This window comes from Gossypium hirsutum, chromosome D11 (assembly GCF_007990345.1).
Source record: "Gossypium hirsutum isolate 1008001.06 chromosome D11, Gossypium_hirsutum_v2.1, whole genome shotgun sequence".
In the NCBI taxonomy this organism is placed as follows: domain Eukaryota; kingdom Viridiplantae; phylum Streptophyta; class Magnoliopsida; order Malvales; family Malvaceae; genus Gossypium; species Gossypium hirsutum.
The window spans coordinates 80476-100703 of record NC_053447.1 but is presented as its reverse complement, the minus strand read 5'-3'; the positions used below and the strand labels follow the sequence as shown (position 1 = coordinate 100703).

The 20228-nt window shown below is 35.9% G+C and overlaps 2 protein-coding genes and 1 pseudogene across 3 annotated transcripts; 1 reads left to right on the top strand and 2 right to left on the bottom strand.

Moving 5' to 3' along the window:
- Positions 1-1945: 1945 nt before the first annotated feature.
- LOC107902539 (uncharacterized) lies at positions 1946-3696 on the top strand (annotated as a pseudogene).
- LOC107904710 (uncharacterized) lies at positions 3326-6504 on the bottom strand. 2 transcript variants are annotated; one of them, XM_016831172.2, is made up of 8 exons: positions 6278-6504; positions 5719-5813; positions 5551-5630; positions 5414-5469; positions 5216-5328; positions 5006-5067; positions 4723-4931; positions 3326-3939 (listed from the first exon to the last, which is right to left on the bottom strand). In XM_016831172.2, the coding sequence occupies exons 1-8, from the start codon at positions 6396-6398 to the stop codon at positions 3710-3712; spliced, it is 966 nt and encodes a 321-aa protein (XP_016686661.2). In that variant the 5' UTR covers positions 6399-6504; the 3' UTR covers positions 3326-3709. The 2 variants fall into 2 exon arrangements, with proteins under 2 accessions (XP_016686661.2, XP_040961282.1); XM_041105348.1 differs by having other exon boundaries at positions 3326-3864.
- A 3788-nt stretch (positions 6505-10292) lies between these two features.
- LOC107902540 (uncharacterized) lies at positions 10293-18695 on the bottom strand. The gene is made up of 5 exons (XM_041103874.1): positions 18082-18695; positions 15499-15870; positions 12797-15431; positions 10998-12674; positions 10293-10832 (listed from the first exon to the last, which is right to left on the bottom strand). Exons 1-4 carry the CDS (start codon positions 18217-18219, stop codon positions 11041-11043), a joined length of 4779 nt encoding a protein of 1592 aa, XP_040959808.1. The 5' UTR covers positions 18220-18695; the 3' UTR covers positions 10293-10832; positions 10998-11040.
- Between the last annotated feature and the right edge of the window lie 1533 nt (positions 18696-20228).

Genomic DNA, 20228 nt, shown 5'->3' with positions numbered 1-20228 from the left:
GTAGTTAACGTCGTTATTGATGCTATGTTGTTTCAAAGCACCAATAAAACTATCCTTGTTGGAAAACTGATTACCAACTTCAAATTCACCCAAATCCAGTACCGAACTTGTACGATCACGCAACCGTTGTGGTAGATCTGGAAACTCCAACGCATCCTCTGCAGACAAATCAACATTATGCATGTGGGCTGGAGGTGAGTATGCCCTGAATCGTGGATTTTCTTCTTCATCTGAACCCCCTTCAACATCTTCAGGTTCGGTTGGAATAGGCTCCGGTTCAAAAAATGATGCAACTTCTACACCATCGGGCCTGGGCTCTCGAGGTGGATCTACATCGAAGTCATCTTCTAACCCATCATCATCTGCAACGTACGAGGTCCCCTCACCTGTGGACGTCGTAGAGAGTACATCATCCCTTCTTCTGGGCGTTTCATAACGTCCCCAATTGGATTTAGATTGCCACCACTAAAAGTTGATGTCGTTCCCCAGTACGTATTTCCGGCATCAAACATCGACCCACCGAGGTACATGTTCCATCCACCGACAAAGTGTCTTGTAGGGGATGTGCATTTCATACTGCTACCAAACATGGGTTGTTCCGTGTTTTGTAACTCACTAACCAAGTGTCGGGTAGGGGTCGTGTATACCTTTCGAACAACAGTCGCAAGTACATCATTTGACGATGTAAATTGTACATATATCTCAATATAGGGTGCTCCACTAGCAAGATGAGTCTGCACCATTGCCTCCAAGCTACGAGCACCTTTTATGTCGAACGAGTCATATGTCACCGGATCAACAGAAGAACAAAATCGATACGTAATAGACAGAACTTTCATTGGCATCGTTTCGAATATTTTACGCCTAATTCTTTTACGAAGTTTTGTCAAATCTATGTTCTGGTTAAAAACCAGTCGCACTGTATTCTCCGATAAAAAAACAACACCATTCTCGGTGTGGTAAACCTCACCATCATAGTAAATAACAGCACTAATGCGTTCACTCATCTTTAATTTCTATCCTTCTTAGCCTCTTTAAATTATTTTTGCTGTAACTTATGCAATCTGAGAAAATTTTTTGTCTCATTTATAGCCTTAGGCCAAACATGCGCTACTATAGCAAAAGCGCATCCACGTAGGAGCGATTTCAGTACTTTTGCTGACAAAGCATCCTGCTTAAAGTGTTTTTGACACTATTTGCTCAGAAACGTCTACTCGAAATTATTTTTTGAGGAGCTACTGTAGCAAAAGCGCGTCCACGTGGGAGCGATTTCCTTAAAAAAATTTTAATTAAATTACTCAAGTAACCCTAAACCCTAATTTAATTGATTTTTTCTTAAAAAATCATAAACACGAAATCTAATCCAATTTTGAAAAATTTATAATTAATTTAATTAAGAAACCCTAAACCCTAATCTCTTATTTATTTAATTTTTTTCTCTAAAACCCTAAATCTAAAAACCCCTAAACTTTAACTTTAACCCTAAATCCTAAACTCAAAACCCTAACGACAGGGCAAAACGCTTCCTTGAATAAGCATGTCTACGTGGACATAAAGCGCGCCCAAGGAGCGATTTCTATTCACGTGGACAAAACGCTTCTTCAAGGAAGCGCTTTCCTGTTTCGTCCCCTGATAACGCTCTGACGTGGACGCGTTTTTGGGGAAATAGGGCCATTCCAATAATTAATTATTTACAGGGCCCATTTCGATAAATTTTTCTAAAAAAGGGCTTTTATATGTATTTTCCCCGTGGTTTTTCTTCTCTTTTTATAAAAATAAAAACCTTCTTCTGTTTCGTAAGGGCATGAAGAGAGCTTCACTTCCTGGGACAAAACTTGGGAATAAACCATGTTGTGTTGTGAACGCAACAATACAACGCTAATGTTCACAAACGCACTCCTTCATATCAAGACAAACAGCAACTGCTCAAAAACATTCCATAACTATGGCTTCTTCTGTTTCCCACAACAGTTTCTCAACGATTCCTCTTTTTGTCGGTTTCCTTGTTGCTTCCTCCCTTGCCCATGTCCTGTCCTCCCCATTGATGTCAGATTCCGGTAACCGGCAAATGAAAAACCATACTTTTAAACCTGCTAAGGACATTCAGAAGCTAAGGAGAATAAATGCTTATCTCAAGAAGATCAATAAGCCTGCTGTGAAGACAATTCAGGCTGGCATCTTCTTTCCCCTGTCGTATCTTGTTCGGAATTTTCTTCTAGTCTTGTTCCACGAGTTTTAAACAGTTTTGTTGCTGCAGAGTCCAGATGGTGATATCATAGATTGTGTTCTCTCTCATCTTCAACCTGCTTTCGATCACCCTGAGCTTAGAGGGCAGAAACCATCAGTAAATTTCTGCTTTACCAGTTTAGCTGATATTTAGAAATAAACAAATTCAATGTCGGTGAGTATCTGAAACTTTGCAAGTTTGGGGCATCTCCATGAAACAACCTCATTTTGACAGGATCCACCGGCGAGGCCAAAACGTCACAACTCTACGATGCAAACCCTGAGAACTTGTAACTATGGACAGGCTCAGGTGAATCTTGCCCCGAAGGAACTGTTCCAATCAGATGAACTACAGAGAAAGACGTTTTGAGAGCAAGTTCTGTTAGGAGATATGGAAGAACAAGAAGAAGACATGTAAGGAGAGACTCAACAGGCAGCGGCCATGAGGTTAGTACCTTGATCTTTACGTCACCGAAACAGTAAAAAATTTATCTAACATCTAACCCAGATTGGGATTCCGACAATTACTACGACCTGAGAATTGAAAAACATATTTTCTCGCATTTTGACCCAAAAGTTGTGAGATTCATTTTTATTATCAATTAGCAACTCAGCATTGAGATCATTTAGAGCGAAAAATCTGTCTTAGCTTCCATTTCTTATTCCAGCCGAAGGGATAGTTTTCGGCTAAGTTGATTTTCCGCTGTTTTAGCAGTTCCCCAGGAGTTGGTTGGGGAAAAACAATAAAAGGCAGACAGTGAAGAGATATTGGACTCTAAAGTCTAAAGTTGATTTAAATTATAAAGCACTACTCTCAACTAATTGAGTTTTTACTTCTCATGATAATCAATCCTTTATCATCTACCATCCTTTCAATGCTTCTCATCAAGCTGAAATGATGCAAATGTTTTGACAAGTTCATTTCTTCTCGTTGCAGCACGCAGTTGTGTTTGTAAATGGAGATCAGTATTATGGAGCAAAGGCAAGCTTAAACGTGTGGGCGCCTCATGTGACTAATGAATACGAGTTTAGCTTGTCACAGATATGGATCATCTCTGGTTCTTTTGGCAATGATCTTAATACCATTGAAGCTGGTTGGCAGGCATGTCCCTGAATTTTTAGTACATAATGCAGAATCTCTGTATTGGCAAGTCCCTATCTTCAATTAATATCCTGAGGCTGAGAAGAAAACCTCAGTCGTAAATATGTTATATTTAACTTTCAAATAGTATCCTAGAAACATCAAAATGGTGCGTGAAACACGAGCTTTCTGCAAAACCCTTTTCCAAGTTGCTTTCAATTATCAACGTGCAAAATTCTTTTGTTTAAGCTGTTGAACCACCATCTTCTGCATGCTTCTAAATCTAATGAACAATTGCATTCAAGCTACTTCAGGTTAGCCCTGAATTATATGGAGATAATTACCCTAGATTCTTCACATACTGGACAGTGAGTAACATCTTGGAATCATGCTTGAAAATATTTATTTTTCCTTGAAAAACAAACCAACTGCTAATTGGCTTTGAATTGACAGACTGACGCATACCAAGCCACTGGATGTTACAACTTGCTCTGTTCGGGCTTTGTCCAAACCACCAATAAGATTGCTATTGGAGCAGCAATCTCTCCAATCTCCTCCTACAATGGCAGACAGTTTGACATCGACATAATGGTTTGGAAGGTGGGTGCTTGCAGAATTCCCCAAAGTAGAAACTATAAAAAGTTATGAATGGAGTAAATTAACAATATGGCATCATTTTAAAAAAAAAACAAATAAGGGAAGGTCTTTTTGGTGTTTTACTGATTCACATCTGCTGCTTCAATGTTTGACTGCGTAACCTTGAGAACGAAATTAATAAAGCGCTAAACATGCAACCTTAATAAAATCTAAAATTGACTTAGAGATTAATGATAATAACTTGAGACCTTTTCCATTCTGGACAGTATTGAAATGCAAAACTCATCTCTTTAATCTTTTTTTGTCTTCAACTGTTCATTAATGTGTCAACTTTGTATTCTATTTCTTATATAATCTTTTAGAAAATAAGAACACAAACACCACCAATGTTTTAGCTCTTATTGCTCTATTTAAGAGGACAATTATGCCGCTATAAGTAAAAAATTTCTTTGATTTTTGGCCTACTTTATCTTACATCTGACCATCCAGCGATGATAGCATACCAAGACAACAAGGGGAATATTCAGAAAAAAAAAAAATCAAGCTGCCGTTGAACAGTTATTGTTCGTATATTAAAAAAAAAAACTCTATTTTCAGTTGGAGGTTCAATTTGTTCCATGTTTATGATGAAGAAATGAAATAGAAAGGCTATGCATTGTGGGTTAAAGTTGTGGTCGCACATCATCAAAGGAAACATAATAGGATTAGAAAATTAGAATACATCGGGAAAGGAAATTTTCATTCATCTTGATCAAAGCCAACATCAAAGATATGCAAGAATGGAACTACTTGATGTACAGGGTTAGTGGTAATGGAACCTGAAGTGTTCCAACCCAAGCGTTGCATGTACACTGCATCGTAGGCTTCAATGTTCAATCCTGAAGCAAGAAATAACTCCAGTTCGTTCACAAACCGATCTGTTCTTGCTAATAGAAAAGGCTTTGCTGCTTCAGTGATGGCAATCCTGAAGTTGTCTTGCCAATATGCTTCAGCAGGTTTCTTTAATACTACACGAGTGTGTTCAATTCTGGAAAATGTAAACCCAGGTAAGACTGAGCAACTTGATTTATTATTTCAATCACTAGAAGCAATGGTTAATACCTTGTCCAGAATGATTCAATTACACCATGTATGTGATGCACAACTATGTCAACATCTTCCTCCTACAAATTCAGTGCACAAAATATTTAAGCCACTAGATTCTATATTTCTTCTAGGAATTCTCTTTGATTAGTTATTGAAAATGTAGCGCATCTTAATAAAATGGAATTTCCAAACAAGCATGGAAAGGCATATGAGAAACAGAATGACCTGCATTAAAGCTTGAAGTTCCCTTTTCAACCAACTCTGAAGCCACATATTTGATTGACGATACTTGCGGGATTTCCAAAACCGTGATACATCAAATATGTCATTTAAGATACCTAATTGATAAAAAGTAAAACCCAGTTACTGTCCCAGGAAAAAAGATAGAATAAATAGAGCAAAGTAAAATGAAATTCACCAAACCTGGTTCACTGTAATAGCACTGTAATCTATACTTGTGTGCTTTTGAAAAGGTAAATCTGCGCATCGCAATCAAAGGTAAGACATCTTAGAAATAAGAAACGGAAAACTGAGACAACCAATCAACAAAAATAAGACACCTATTCCCGAAATCTTGATCTACATAATGTCGCTGAAAACAGGTTCCATCAAACCCAGCGATTATTGAAAAGTTGTCTGTCTGCACGTTAGTCAAAAAATAGCACCTCAAATTTTACCTAAATATCCAGTCAACACAAGTTAGAACATTGCTTTTAATGGAAACAAACCTTGCATAAAGGACATTTTATAGAGGCTGATTGGCCGGAGCTCTTGCTAGCAACCACCCTACTCCACTGTACAATACAGTTGTAACAAAACTTATCTGACACCAAAGATTGAGAAGGGTGAATCAAAAACTCAGCCACCCTATTCTAGGCTTCTACTTTTACAAATTTATGCTACCACCATAATTTAATACGCAAGCTCTTCAACTAACCAAAACAAAATAGTGCCCCAATCCACTCTTCCAGATTCAATTAAACTCCAAATTCTATTCCATACACAAAGTTAAGCTTTAGATAGAATTTCACCTTTTTCAATCACTTTATTACCTTTCAGGCTTTCACCACACCAAAGAATAATCCTTTGAAAATTTCTAAATAATGAGTTTTTCTCCTATATCAAAAACACTCAAGTAGCTAACTCGTAAAACCCAACCCAAACGACTACTTTATCAATTCAGCACCCATGAATAAGCAAAAAAAAATCCAGAATTCTATCTCCTATTGATACTAACACACACACACACACACACACACAGACACACACACACACAGAGAAACCTACGGAAACATGCATCGAGATAGGATTCCTTAACCAAGGGCGCAAGGCAGATTGGACATGGATTCGGGACTTGGTTTGAAGTATAAGAGCCGGTCTGGTCAGCTTGTTCTTCCCGATTGTTCATTGAGATTTCTTCCTCTCAGGCAGAAAGGTAATGGATTGGAACACCCGAGGCCGAGGGCTAGTTTCGAGACACCCAAATCCTATTTTTATTTAGTGGATCAGATTTGAATTCAAGTTTTGGACTCAGCTTTGAAGAAACCCAACATTATTTGAAAAGTGGGTTAAAAAACTGTTTTGGAAACTGTGGTCTAAGATTTCACTGTTTAGTATTATTATTATAAAAAAATTGAAATTTAAAATATCTTTTTTAAATTTCATTGAAAATAATTTAATTTAAATTATATTTAAATTCGTTAGTATTATGATATATAAAACATCAATTCTAAATTTTTGTAAGTAATTAATATAAACTATTTGTAAAATTTAATTTAAATATATTTATGATATTTTAGATATTAACATCACATATAAATATAATTCTTATAAATTAATAAAAAATTTATTTTTAATTAATTAATTGACTCAAATACAAAATATCTTTCTTTTCCATATATTTTGTTAGAGTTGTGTGACCCAAGTTCTTTTAAGAGATTGCTTACAAGTCAAGTTAAACAAAATATATTTTCTTTCTAGAAGATTTAATATTTATTAGTATAATATATTTAGCATTTATTAGCATATTTTATTTGACCTACTAATTTAGCCTATAAATAGGTTCTTTTGCAACCTTAGAAAATACACTCATTAGAGATTAGAACTCATAACACATTTAGAGAATTTTGTGTTTACATTTTGAGGGTTATTTGTTTTCTGGTTTTTGAGGTTTAGTTTTTATCTTCATTTTTTGTACTCTTCGTTCTTTTGCTGTTATAGTAAAATTATATTTGCCTGTGATTTTTATCCTCTTTGGAGGGATTTTTCCACGTTAAATTTGTGTGTTCAATTTCTCAATTTATTTCGCTATTTTTTGTTACTTGTTACTTAATCGGGTCGATCCTAACAAGTGGTGTCAGAGCTAGTTCAAATTTCATAGATTAGCCCGTTCAGAGATGGCAGCAACAAGGTTTGAAATTGAGAAGTTCGATGGTGAGACAAATTTCAATCTGTGGCAAGTTCGGATGATGGCAATTCTAGTTCAAACCGGCTTGAAAAAGATTGTTACCGAAAAAAAGCCTAAGAATCTAAATCAAACAGAATGGAAAGAGCTTGATGAAAAGGCATTATCTACAATCTAATTGTGCCTTGCAAATACGGTATTGCAGTAGGTATTGATGGAGAAGACTTCATCCGCATTGTGGAAAAGGTTAGAAACTCTTTATGCGACTAAGTCTCTGGCTAACCGTTTAGGACCAGTTCTTCATTGCTTTTGAAAAGTGCTGTGGAAAAGTGCTTTTGAGAAGTGCTTTTGAAAAGTTTGGTTTAAAATTTGAATGTTTAGTATTGCTGTCAAAAAGTGCTTTTCAGAAATAAAAATGTTCATTTTAGACATGTTAATATCAAGTAACAAATATGCATTTAAATAATATTTAAATTAGTTAATATTATTATATTTTAGTAAGAATATAAAAAAATTATTATAACTTGTTGTTAATATTTTAATATATGAAATATAAATTTTAAATATTTTTAAGCAATAAATATTAATTATTTATAAAATTTAATTAGAATATATAAACTATATTTTAAATATTTAAATATAATCATTAAATCTTTGTAATTAGCATTTTAAAAAATATTTTTTTATTTTTAATTAATAATTTTATCACATTTGTAATTAGGCACTAAGAAAAAAAAGAAAAATACTATGTTATTGGAGGGGTAAAAAAGTAATTAAGCACCAAAAGTACTTTTGGGAGAGGAGAAGCTAAAACTTTTAGTAGCTTCTCATTTTTAGCTCCTTTTCAAAAGTGCTTTTCAAAAGCACTTCTGAAAAGCTAAAAATTTCAGTTTATTCTTCACAGCTTTTCTTTCAAAAGTGCTTTTAGAGTCAGAAGTGCTTTTTTTAAGCAATGAAGAACTGTCCCTTAGGGTTGAAACAACGTCTATTTACGTTTCGCATGAACGAATGTGAGCTTCTTAGAGATCACATCAGTCAATTCATTACTCTTTTAAATGATTTAAAGAACATTGAGGTTCATATTGACAATGAAGATCAGACTATGCTATTACTGTGCTATTTACCTATAACAGCTAGAATTTTTAGTGGTAACGGAAACGGTGATTTGAAGTCACCAATTTTGATGAGTAAGCTCGTAAATTTTATTATTTAGTATTTACGAGTTAAATATGATTTTAGAAAGATTTGTGAAATAGTGATTTGAGTGTAGAAGGAATTATATTTTAATTGGTTTTAAAAATGGGGTATCGAGACCTCAATTTTATAAATTGAGCCGTAAACATTTATAAAAATATTTCCGGAGTGTCATTAAGGTAGTATTAAAGTTTCGTTAGAAAATTTTATCGTTTCAATAGTTAATTAATTAAAAAGGACTAAATTGAAAAATATGCAAAACTTGCTAAAGTGATTAAATAGCATAAATGGTAAATAAGTGAGGACTAAAAGGGCAATTAAACACCCAAAGAATGGCTGAGGCGGCATAAGCAGAAAAAAATCTTGGAATTAGGTGATTTAAGGGCAAAATTGTAAATTTTGTGAAATTAAGCTTAAATAAAAAGAAATCGAAAGATTTCTAGGCAATTCTTCTTCCATTCTCAGCCAAAAACAGCCATTAGAGAGATTCTTAAGCTGGTTTTTATATTTTTACTTCATGTAAGTTTAATTCTTGCTTTTCTCTTGAAATTTTCATGTTTTTCAGACTTTTACAATTAGGTCCAACTATCTATTTCATTAGTTTTTGATATTATGGGTAATTTTGAAAGTTACCGTTGATGAGTGATAGATGTTTATAATGAGTTAACATGGATTTTAAGCCTTAATTTTGTTTTATGATGATTTTATCAAGAAATTTCAATAGAAATTGATTTTAGGACCTAATTGTGAAGAAGATTAAATCTTAAGGTTTGGAAATAAATTCTATTTATCAAATTTTTTGTAATAGCTTATAATATTTAGATAATGTGTTAATTGAGAAAAATCAGCTCATTTGATGAGTTAATTGGTAAAGGACTAAATTGCAAAAATTATAAAAGTTGGGATAATTGTATAATTCCAAAATTTGAAGGGTATAAATTGTGAAGTGGACTGAAATTGAAATATATGCTAATGAATGAAAAATTTCACATTCTATATCAAGAGCTCGTAGATCAACGAGAAAAAATGAAATTAGCCGAGTAGTCTCTGAACTATTACCAATTTTACAATCCAACCCAGGTAAGTTCATATGGTTACAAATTCATGATTATTTGTTAATTTAGGAATGGTATAATGTATTTATTCATATTTTGTTGTTGAAATTAAGATTATGAAAATTTAATTAAATGTTTAAAATGAGTAGAATGCAGGATTGAGTACGATCGTTCCATGGCAAAGAATGAATTGACAGCTGGGCTGTGGCATTTTAATGAAAATACCATAACTGGGTTATAGCACCTTGAACGTAAGACCATGGTTGGACTATGGTAGTATATATATGTAAAACCATAGCTGGGCTTAGAGGTGATCATGGGCCCTTTCGGGTTCGGGCCAAGCCCAGGCAAAATTTTAGGCTCATTTCTTAGGCCCAGCCTGACCCAAAATATGGGCCTAAAAATTTATCCAAACCTGGCCCAAAAGAAAATTGCTAAGCCTAAGCCCGATCCAGCCCAACCCATATTCTCCTCAATAAGATAAGCAGTTGCAAACATTCAGACAAGCACTTCGGCGCTATCAATTGAATAATGTCTTTGAACCATTTTTCTGTTTTATAAATGAGTTTAGTTTGGTAGATGCAGTTTCACCCAACGAAGCATCATGTAAACCACCGCACTCAAAACATCCAAAGTTTGGCATAGAAAGTAGGGTTTTACACGTGATATGTTATTTCCTATAAATAGTTAATAGCAATGAGCAATTGAAATAAAGTACACGTGAGTAGGCTAGCTGCTGACAAGTTCCCGGATCAGGAATATAAACAGAGTCTGGCTTCTTAGTCGGTTAGACCTAACTTCAATTTTTAGAAAGATGAATGACGTGTAAAAATCCAACGTCAAACTTCAATTGTCTCAGTTTTAATACCCCATTACAAGGGAAAAGAACCTAGGCATGAAAGATATGCACTAAAACCAGTATGGGCACCAATCTCTCAAATGTCTGCGCAAACATAGCGCATGATTGCCAACAGTTATAATATCTACAATGGGCAACTCATCTGCATCATAACAAATTCAAGGAACGATTGGCATGAAAAACCCAGACAGATTCTTTTATGATAAAGTTGATACAGCAAAAGGTGGGGGTCGGAAACTAAGAACAGCATCAAATGGCTCACTTACCACCCACCCTCTTAAGAGCACACAGGTTCCTTCTGGGGGTTAGCCCATGCCTATCCTTGAATAACTGCAAACATACAACATAAATCTGGTCACAACGAGAATTCGTAATTCTAATAAAGTTCCTCTCCGCCTTGCCACTATCAAGAGTTGACATGGAAGTAGCAAAATGGAGGGAAGAAAGTTAAAGGCCTTGCCAAAAGATGAGAAGAAAAAAACATTAATGACTTACAAGCTTTCATGGGTCACCAGATAGGGACATTTAAGGATTCCTACTACCATGAAGATTGCTTGTATCCATCCCAACAACCCTCAAGTTCCTTCTTTTTCAAAACATCACCTGCCACTTGATACATCCTTGCTTGCTCCTCTGCCAGAGCCTGTGAACTCACAACAGACAGTTGCCTAGATGCAAGCGCTGTTGTCTCATCTCTTCCTTCAATGTCCAGGACTCCAGGCCCTGCATTTAAGTCTAGACCTTGTCTTCCCCATTTCCTACCATTCTCAGCAATACTATTACCATTATTGTGTACAAGGCTAACAACATAGGGCCTTGGGTAATGGGAGGGAACAGCACCAGCAGGACTCAACAATTGTGCATGGACTGAGGGTAAACAAATCCTCCCACCATGAGATGAATCAGAGTAAGTTGCTGAGCTGCCAGGAAAGCTGGTTGAAGGAAGAGGAAATGTTGCTCCAAAGGGGAACGTGGGATACTGGAAAGGAGTTGATAGGTAGGGCACCGCCAATGAAGATGACAAGACAAGTCCCCTATATGCATCAGAATTAAAGGGGGTGGCAGAGGCACCAGTAGGGGGACCAGGACCCAACACCCTTTGTGGTCCACCAGTTGCAACAGGAAAATGAGGTTCTCTATCAAACAAGATAGATGGAAGACTGACAGCCGAGTAAGTATTCCCTGTAGGAAACCATGACGAGAAATTTGCTATCTCATAATTGTTTATTCGCAGGCTGGAAACTGGTGGTTGAGATGATATGTTACTGCTTCTATTACGCTGGCTAACTAGTGCAGCACTCACCTCATCAAGAACAGGTCCATTGTTCAAATCAAAGTCCCTGCGGAGACTTGCCTCACCATTAAAAATACCACATGATGATGACTTTATAGGCTGCATATGGACATCTAGTCTAAAGTTATTGCCAGTTGAAAGATTACCTAAATCAACAGGCACATCAACTCTATTCAAATCAAGATCAAGTCCCCCAGAAGAGCGAAATGATAAATCACGATTATTTGTAAGGTCCGCTGCAGAGTTGGAGCCCAAAGCAGAACTTCGGGAAGCTAGATCATCAAGTAGTCTCTCATCAGGTACATTCAAATCAATATCCAGTGGAGGACGGCTTTGTTTCCCCGTAGTAGCTTCAGAAATGGAAGCATGACTTGTACCCAGGGGCATTTCCAAAATCTTTCTGGCAGCCGGCCGAAATGCACTAGTGGCCGCAGATCCCTTCCAACCAAGTGCTCCTTTACTCCTCAGTAAGTCATCTGGTGGAACAAAGGGCCCTTTTGCAGCAGCAGTAACAGTAATTGAAGCAGGAACGCTGTTAGATGCAAAAGAAACAGGTAAAGGTGTTGGGTTAATTAATTGGACAGAAGCAGGACACAGTGCTTCTGCCAAGTTAATTGATTCCCCAAATTTCCCATCATCCGCATTAAAGCCTTCATTCAAGTCAAATTTTACTTTTGCATCTGCACATGTAGCAGGAGTATCTGCAGTGGTTGATGTACGCTCCTCTACACCAGCCAAATTGGATCCCCTTAGCCTAATAGGTTGTTCTGTTTCTATTAATATGGATGCCTTACAAGGAGACAGTCCACAGTATGGTTCAGGACACTCACTACCTTCTAAATTCTCCTCCATATGCTCAACTTTCTGGGCAGGGACCACTGAACCACAACAGATACAATTTAGTTATCCATTTTAATTATAAATAAATAAAAAGTTAAATAGTAAGTACTTCAAGTTTAATTAAGACATCAATAACGGGAGAAGCATTACTTTCCCAATCAGGTTTTCGCTTCTCTGTCACTGGCTTGACTACGAACATCAGCCTCAACATCCTTCTCGGCCTTTACCACATTAAAAGTTTCCATCATATCATTAGAACCGGTAGGCGATGCTTTTTTATCTGTTCCTTTGGTAGAATGTCCAACAATAGCTGGTGACTTCTCAGGAGTATGTGAACCTCTGTCCATACCTTCAGTGACATCTGTTTTACACTCAACATCAACTTCCATGGAGGGTGCAGATGCAGATCCTTCAACCACTTCTTTCTGAAGGTTTACACCCAGATCAGAAACCTTATCTTCATTTGCCCCAAATGTGATATTCTTTTGTTTAATATCCAACCTGCCATCATCATCAACAGCACCAGCCTTTTTCTCCAGATGTTCTTTGGAATCTCCAATATCACTTGTCTTCTCCAAAGTGCTTGCAGAGGGAAAATTGACTAAAACAGCCGTTGTTATTTCCTTTACTCTACCATTTTCAAGACAATGTTCTGCAGTCCGTGGTAAATCAATAATTGATGAAGTTAACTGCTCATTCAGCTCCACTCCAGATGTTTCTTGAGAGGAAACATTCATGCTGTCTGCATTTTTAGCCCATGATTTACCAGCAACAACACTCTGCTTCAGATGCTCATCATATACACATTCAACAGAGAAGTTTCGATCTTGAACAACCTCATACACAACAGAAGGTTTTTGTGTTGTATCATTGCCCATGGAAGAGTCCTCAACAACAGGGGCATTTCTTTGTGGAGAATCAATTGTGGAAACCACATCCGACTTAGGAATCTCTCCAGCAGCCACACAAGCAAGCAAATTCATTCCAGCATCATCCGCAACTGGCATGCATGCATTTGCTTTAGTGTACTTAACAAAACTATCAATTAGAGTATTTATGGAGTTCAAAGAAGCCCTCTGCATCTTCCTTGATTTAATTTCATTTCCAGAAGATGAGGAAGCAACTTTTGTGACTTCGGTTATTTTCCTAAGATCTTCTCCGGTTCTACGGTATTCTTCATCAGGAACAGCTGCGGGTGAACTCTCTCCCTCATCAGACCCAGTCAGCAGATCTTTTACATCATTGCTCTGCCAGGATTCATTATTTACATCAGTTATAACATTTTCCTGGTAAGTACCACTCTTCTCCTTCATGTTATGTTTGAATTGTTCCTGCTTCTCTGAAAGCAGAGGAGAAGAAGCTTTGCTGTTTGTAACCAATTGATCTTCAAGAAATCCTCCACTGACACTTTGTGCTGGACCTCTACCTCGATTTGGGATTTTAACAATGAATTTATTACCATTACCCTCAGCAATAGGAGCATCCACCGCCTTTTCACATGTTAAACTGGACTGTGATATTTTTCCAGGAGCAGAATTTCTGTGCAAAGAAGAATTGTTGCATGGTCCGGTTTCACTTTGAACCCCCAATGGCCCCGGCAAACCATTAATGAATTTCCGGTGCCGTGATGAGCTACCTGAGATCTTAGTCACAGTTCCTGAACCAGCTGCAGAACTTCTTGCATCATCCTTTACTGGGATTTCCCCCATCTTCGCATGATCACTAGAACATGACAGAGTATTGTTGTGGGATTGACTAGAACTGTTGATTTTCTCATCCCTTGTGGTTGTTTGAGGATCAGAGGTGCCAACATTAGTAGCATTTCGCGCCTTTGTTCTGGCTGAAGCAGGCAATGTTGATGCCTTCATAGGTACCGGCGTTGCAGAAGCAGACTTGGATGCAGTCCCTCCTTGAACAAGCTTAACAAAACCAGTTTTAGTTGCAGAGAATTGTGTTACTGAACTCTTCACTGCAACCTCAGAAGGTCTATAGTGCTTGATTCCACATTTAGCAACATCAGACCAGGGAACAGACTGATTTGGACCATATTTAGCATCCAACTCAACCTGAACTCTTTTTTTCCATGTATCAACTAAACTCCTTGCTTTCTTCTGTATTTCAACATTTCTATGAGTACGCAAAAGATTCACAGACTTGCCAATGCTACACATCTGCAGAACTGTAAGATTTACTGGTAGCTTATCAAGTGCTTGGAGTAAGGTTAAAAGAAAATCGTCAATTGATCTATCATCCTTGGAGCCACTACTACCACCAATCTTCCTTTTGTGGACTTCCTGGATCCAATCATCAAAAACATTCAACCCTCTGAGCTGAACAAAATGACTAAGACAGTCAAACTTGTGTGTAGCTGCTATAACACCAGCAAGCATTGATCGGCTCACCAAGTTTATTTTCCTCTCATTTCTCTCACGAATAATGAGCTGAACCAATTTCCCAACTCCTCCATAATCTTGCAGTCCCCCTTTTTCAGTAATTTTTGCAATCTCAAATTTTAAATTAAGTTCTGGTATAATATGACCAGAATCCACATCATCCATTCTATTAATACATTCTCGTTTGACAGGTTCAGAGACTTGATCCCCATGCTCCCTTTTCTTTCCCTTACCCTGAGAAGAAAATGAAGGGGTACTGTTCTGTACACTATCTGAACCGGGTTTTAACTGTGATGCTGATGTCAGATCATTCATTGGCTTTGAAGAACAGCAGCCTGTCTGCACTGTAGCATGCATTTCTATACGTGTCTTACGTAACAGTTGATCTGCAGTTCCTGTAAACTGAAAATTTACTGACGACAAAGCTTAAGAAAATGTATGCTAAACTAGAAGAGAATCTAGAACTCACATTAATATAATCTTGATCAGTTAGCCACCATAAACACTTGTTTGTAATGTCATAAAGTCGTCGGCACACAAATGAGCAAACCCCAGATGGAAGGTCAACGTCTTTAGGAAGGAATGAAACTTTACATGGATGAAGCAACAATCCAGCAGGAATCTCATCCTTATGGAAGGAATAAAAGATCTCGTTTGGCGCAGCTTCCAATAGGATGCCTTTGCCAAGCTTTACTTCAGCAGGTTGATATAGCCAATTCACACCCAACAGTAACTTATTTTCTTTAGCAGCAGTTAGAGAATGGATTATTCCAATAAAAAGTGGAGAATCTTGGGCTGGTTTGAAGAGAGTACAGCCACCTACACTGAATCTGTGTCCATCCTATAACAAACAAAATAGGTGGTGTCAATAAACAATTGAACAACTAACCAGGTAGGAGAAGCTTATGGTGACGATATAAAGCAATTTGTATGGGTAAAGAACTACGAGCTGGATCAACAGCCAGACTGGCATTGATCAGTTATATCTAAAAATCATAAACTTATTAACTCATAGAGGAAGCAACCAAGATTAGGTAGAGATGATAATTCAATACAAACAGAACCAAGGGAAAAGAACAATCATTGGTGGGCAATGCAAATTGTTCAACCATTCAGAACTGTTGTGACTCCAATAATCAAGCTTAATTAGATACGAAAGACTTCAGAGAATCATATCTACAAATAAAGTTGCATATAGTGCCATTTAGAGCATGACTGGTCAGCTACAGAACAAATTTTTGAAAGAAATACTCTCAGTGGTAAATCGACAACAGATGGTAACAAGCTAATACACATATGAATGTACTATTTCAAAGACGCTGAAGAGAATCCAATGCAATATATTATAATTAATAAACAAAAATTATTCCCATGTGACCAGAGTTCATCATTAACAGAAACATGTTATAGCAATTCAGATATGTTCAAAGATTATACAACCATAACCAAGGAAAAAATTAGTCATTTGAAAGTGTGATATTATATCACACTTTCAAATGTTTAGGGTGCTGCTTCTAACAGATATTATAATCATATCTATCTCCATTGAAGATATGCTAATACATTTCTCTAGACTCATACTAAATGCTAGAAATAAGGTACGCCACTAATGTACATTTTAGCAGAAGAAAAATTGTGTACATTCTCGTTCATATACAAGTTAAACCATGTGTATAAATGGGAAGAAATATGCATACAAAAAACTAACTAATTACCTATAGTAGAATATGTTACATTCGAAGAAGCCCAGGACTTGCCTTATAGGAACAAGACCTAAAAGCTAGCATTTAATAATTAATTAAGAAGCAACTATTGTATTTACAGCACCAAAACCATCAGAACAATAACACCCTGCAAACTACATAAAAAGCTTTGGGAAGAAACTTGTTAAGGAAAATTTGTTACTTAGGTATTTAAGGAAGTAAAACCTTTTGCAATCATCAATCCACCATGTAAAACTATATATTTCTTTCTTTCCATTCCTAGGTAATAAAAGTATATATACGTCCAGTAAAGACAAATAAATATTTACATTGTACTATTTTCCTATTCTCTCACTAAATCAATGAGACAAAACTATATCCTAACGGAGTAAATCACTTCATGATTCAAGCTATTCCAAATATAGGAAAGATTTCAAATATCTTGAACAACAATAAGTCTGGTGATTACCCCTCAACCTCGGTAATGACGAACCAGAAACTCTTTTCTTTTTGAGTATTTCATGTTTCAAGCTGTTGAAAATGGGAAGTTTCCATTGTTCTGGTCAACAACAATGTTGGTGAATACTTCTCCTTAGCACTCCTTGAAAGAAGGCAAAGTCCTAAAATTCAGGTGCATTTACAGTGATCTATAAGGAATGCAAATATCTCTTTCATCTCCTAATACTTTCTTGCTGGAATTTCCTTGTGCTTGGATTAAGTAATAGAACCCATGAGGCAGTAAAAATTCAGATAAGTCAATAGAAGTACCACAACATCTGTAAAATAGCTTCTAGCAGATGAAAAGTAAAAGAATCCTTCTTGTCTCATGATTTTTACACAAAAGGTTTACATTAAGGCAAAAGTATATGGAAGAAAGGAGACATATGCGCCTCAAACATAACTAAATTATATTGTAGTGCACTCTCCATACCATACCCATAAAACTAAGTCGAACGTTCTTACAAATGCACCTCAGTAAAACAATCCACCCAAAACGTCAATAAATATGCCTTCCTACCAATCAATCCGAAATTAAAAAACTCCCACAAAAACCCATTCCGTTCCCTAAATTTTACCAAAAACGAGCACAACAAAATCATCCACAAATTTCAAAACCAAACCAATAAAATAAAAGAAAATCAGGATCATTCCACACTTTCCCGGAAAGTCAAGCCTCAATCTCAAAATTCCCAATAAAAATTAAAGCCCTTTCTTCATTTCCTCCTAATCACTTAAATGGGAAAAATGGGAAAAAAGTGAAGAAAATAGAAAACAAAAAAGGGGGGAGGAACTATAAAAGAACAATTGAATGGAATCAACGTCAAAGACATTGTATAAAAATGTTATACCTTTGAAAATGAACTAATGGTAGATGAAAAAGAGAGAGAAGCACCACTATCACCACTCAGAACCGCGGTGGCAAGTGTAGGGACTGTCAACATGTGCCGTTCTATTTTCCTCTCTTCACCTCTTCCCTGCCCATGCATAGCCTTGCATTTTCCCGTTCGAGTACCATCAAACTTTCCCTCCTTATTTCTATCTTCTTTCCCCCTGTTCGATTTCCCCCTTTCTTACCCTACATCCACCAAAAGCCAACCGTTCACCGTCTGCCAAAAATCTTCCCTCAACCAAACCTTGATTTCCCCCAGTTTGGCAATTTCATATACAAAACCCTAATACCATTCGCTCGCGATTCTCCCGTTTACCTGATCAAATTCAATCTCCGATCCATCCACCGCGTTTGATTTCTTAAGCCGCCTTCCGATCTATAGAAGCAAAAATAATTTAAAAACTAAAAATAAGAGAGAGGGCAAATTATTTCGTCTCGATTTTTAGAGAGAAAAATATATTCGAAGAGAGGCAGCAAAATGAAAGATGCAAGGTAGGGCAGAGCGGGCAATTGGGTTGGGCACTGCGGACAGTACGTGCAACTTCATAACATGGGCAGTTAAAGTCACAAGTTTGTGACGGAAATGAAAGAAAGCTACTCGATGTAGGGGTGAATTTCATTCGGTTGGATGTTTTAAATTTTGAATCAATCAGGATTCGATTTATAATCCATCTAGGTTTATTATTTATTTACAATCTATAATATACAGGTTTCGAAAACTAATAAAAATATCTTTTATTTTTTTCATATTATTTAATTCACATCTAAAAATAATTATAATGATTATTAGATATTCAAAAAAATTTATAATTTTATTATGATATGAATTATTTTTCTAATATTATTAAAAATCATTTGCCTATAAAGTAACAAATTTTTAATATGATATTTAAAAATTAAACACATAAAATATCTAACTAGATAAATTAAAAATAATAAATATCTAAGTTTTTATAATTAATGTTTAATTAAATAAATATATTTTAATCAATATATATGATTTTATTTTAAATAGGATAATAATTAACTTTTTATAATTAATAGAAAGTAAATGTGTCTTTCAAAAAAAGAAAATAAATATGTGGGATTAACTTAATAGGTTTTGATCCATAACCCCCAAGATGTATGATTTATCTAAGATGTTTATAGAAATAAAATTTATTAAATAATATTAAAATATGATTCTTTTTAAATATTTTTTATAGAAAACATTTCGGTAGATGTTCTATTCTGAATGTTGAATTATGGGCTATATTTTGTGGTCTTGAGATTGCTAAACTTAGAGATTATATGAAAGTTATTGTGGAAAGTGATTGTTTTGAGACAATAAATTGCCTTATAAATAAGTCTGGGAAAGGTAACTCTGTTGGTCTAGAAGATTTCTGCGGTTAAGAGGTAATTTTAAATGGTGAAGTTTCAGTTTATTCAAAAAAAAGGGAGTATGGTTGCTGATTGGATAGCTAGAACTTGTTGAGTGGAAAATCCAAACTTTCAATTATTAATTTTTCTACTTTTCATGTTAGAGAAAAGATAAATAGATAAATTAAGTAATTCCTTTGTAAAAACTAAATAAACTCAATAAACCAATCAGCAAAGATCATGTAAATTGCCAGACACCAACCAGCCTCCATACTCCACCGTAAGTCAGAAAAAACAATCCTTGAACACCTATTTGATCCACTGTTCCCAAAAACTAGATCATTAACAATAGAGAAACCGCAGTTGAAATCGGACCAATCAAAAAACAAATGCCAAAATGAAATCCCCTAGTAGTTATCACATCAAAGGCCAATCAAAGAAAATCAACTCCACCTCAACACTAAAGAAGAAATCTCATTTAGAAAACAAGCTAAAATCCTATACGGTAGAAAGGAAAAACCTACAGTTTTTTTAGTCTATTACTCGCATTAACATTTTTTTTTTTAAAATTATGACTCCGCCAATCATTCATCAATGAACCATGGGTACAACCTTAGTCATTTCATTTTTAAAGCACTTGTTAAGGGTCCTTTCTTTGGCTATTTCTCTAGTTTTATTTCATATGTAAATGCAAGTGAGTAAACGTTATGAATTTGAGAATTGACGAGCAAAGAAGAAACAGAAAAA

What these genes read in the sequence shown, in the direction of transcription:
- LOC107902540 (XM_041103874.1), bottom strand. Translation starts at nt 18,219, where the DNA reads ATGCATGGGCAGGGAAGAGGTGAAGAGAGGAAAATAGAACGGCACATG. An exon ending in CCATTAGTTCATTTTCAAAG is followed by an intron (nt 15,871 to 18,081) that starts GTATAACATTTT and finishes TGTTTGTTATAG; the next exon opens with GATGGACACAGATTCAGTGT. An exon ending in TGACAGAGAAGCGAAAACCT is followed by an intron (nt 12,675 to 12,796) that starts GATTGGGAAAGT and finishes GTTGTGGTTCAG; the next exon opens with TGGTCCCTGCCCAGAAAGTT.
- LOC107904710 (XM_016831172.2), bottom strand. Translation starts at nt 6,398, where the DNA reads ATGAACAATCGGGAAGAACAAGCTGACCAGACCGGCTCTTATACTTCA. An exon ending in AACTTCAAGCTTTAATGCAG is followed by an intron (nt 5,068 to 5,215) that starts GTCATTCTGTTT and finishes CTGAATTTGTAG; the next exon opens with GAGGAAGATGTTGACATAGT. An exon ending in ATTGAATCATTCTGGACAAG is followed by an intron (nt 4,932 to 5,005) that starts GTATTAACCATT and finishes TACATTTTCCAG; the next exon opens with AATTGAACACACTCGTGTAG.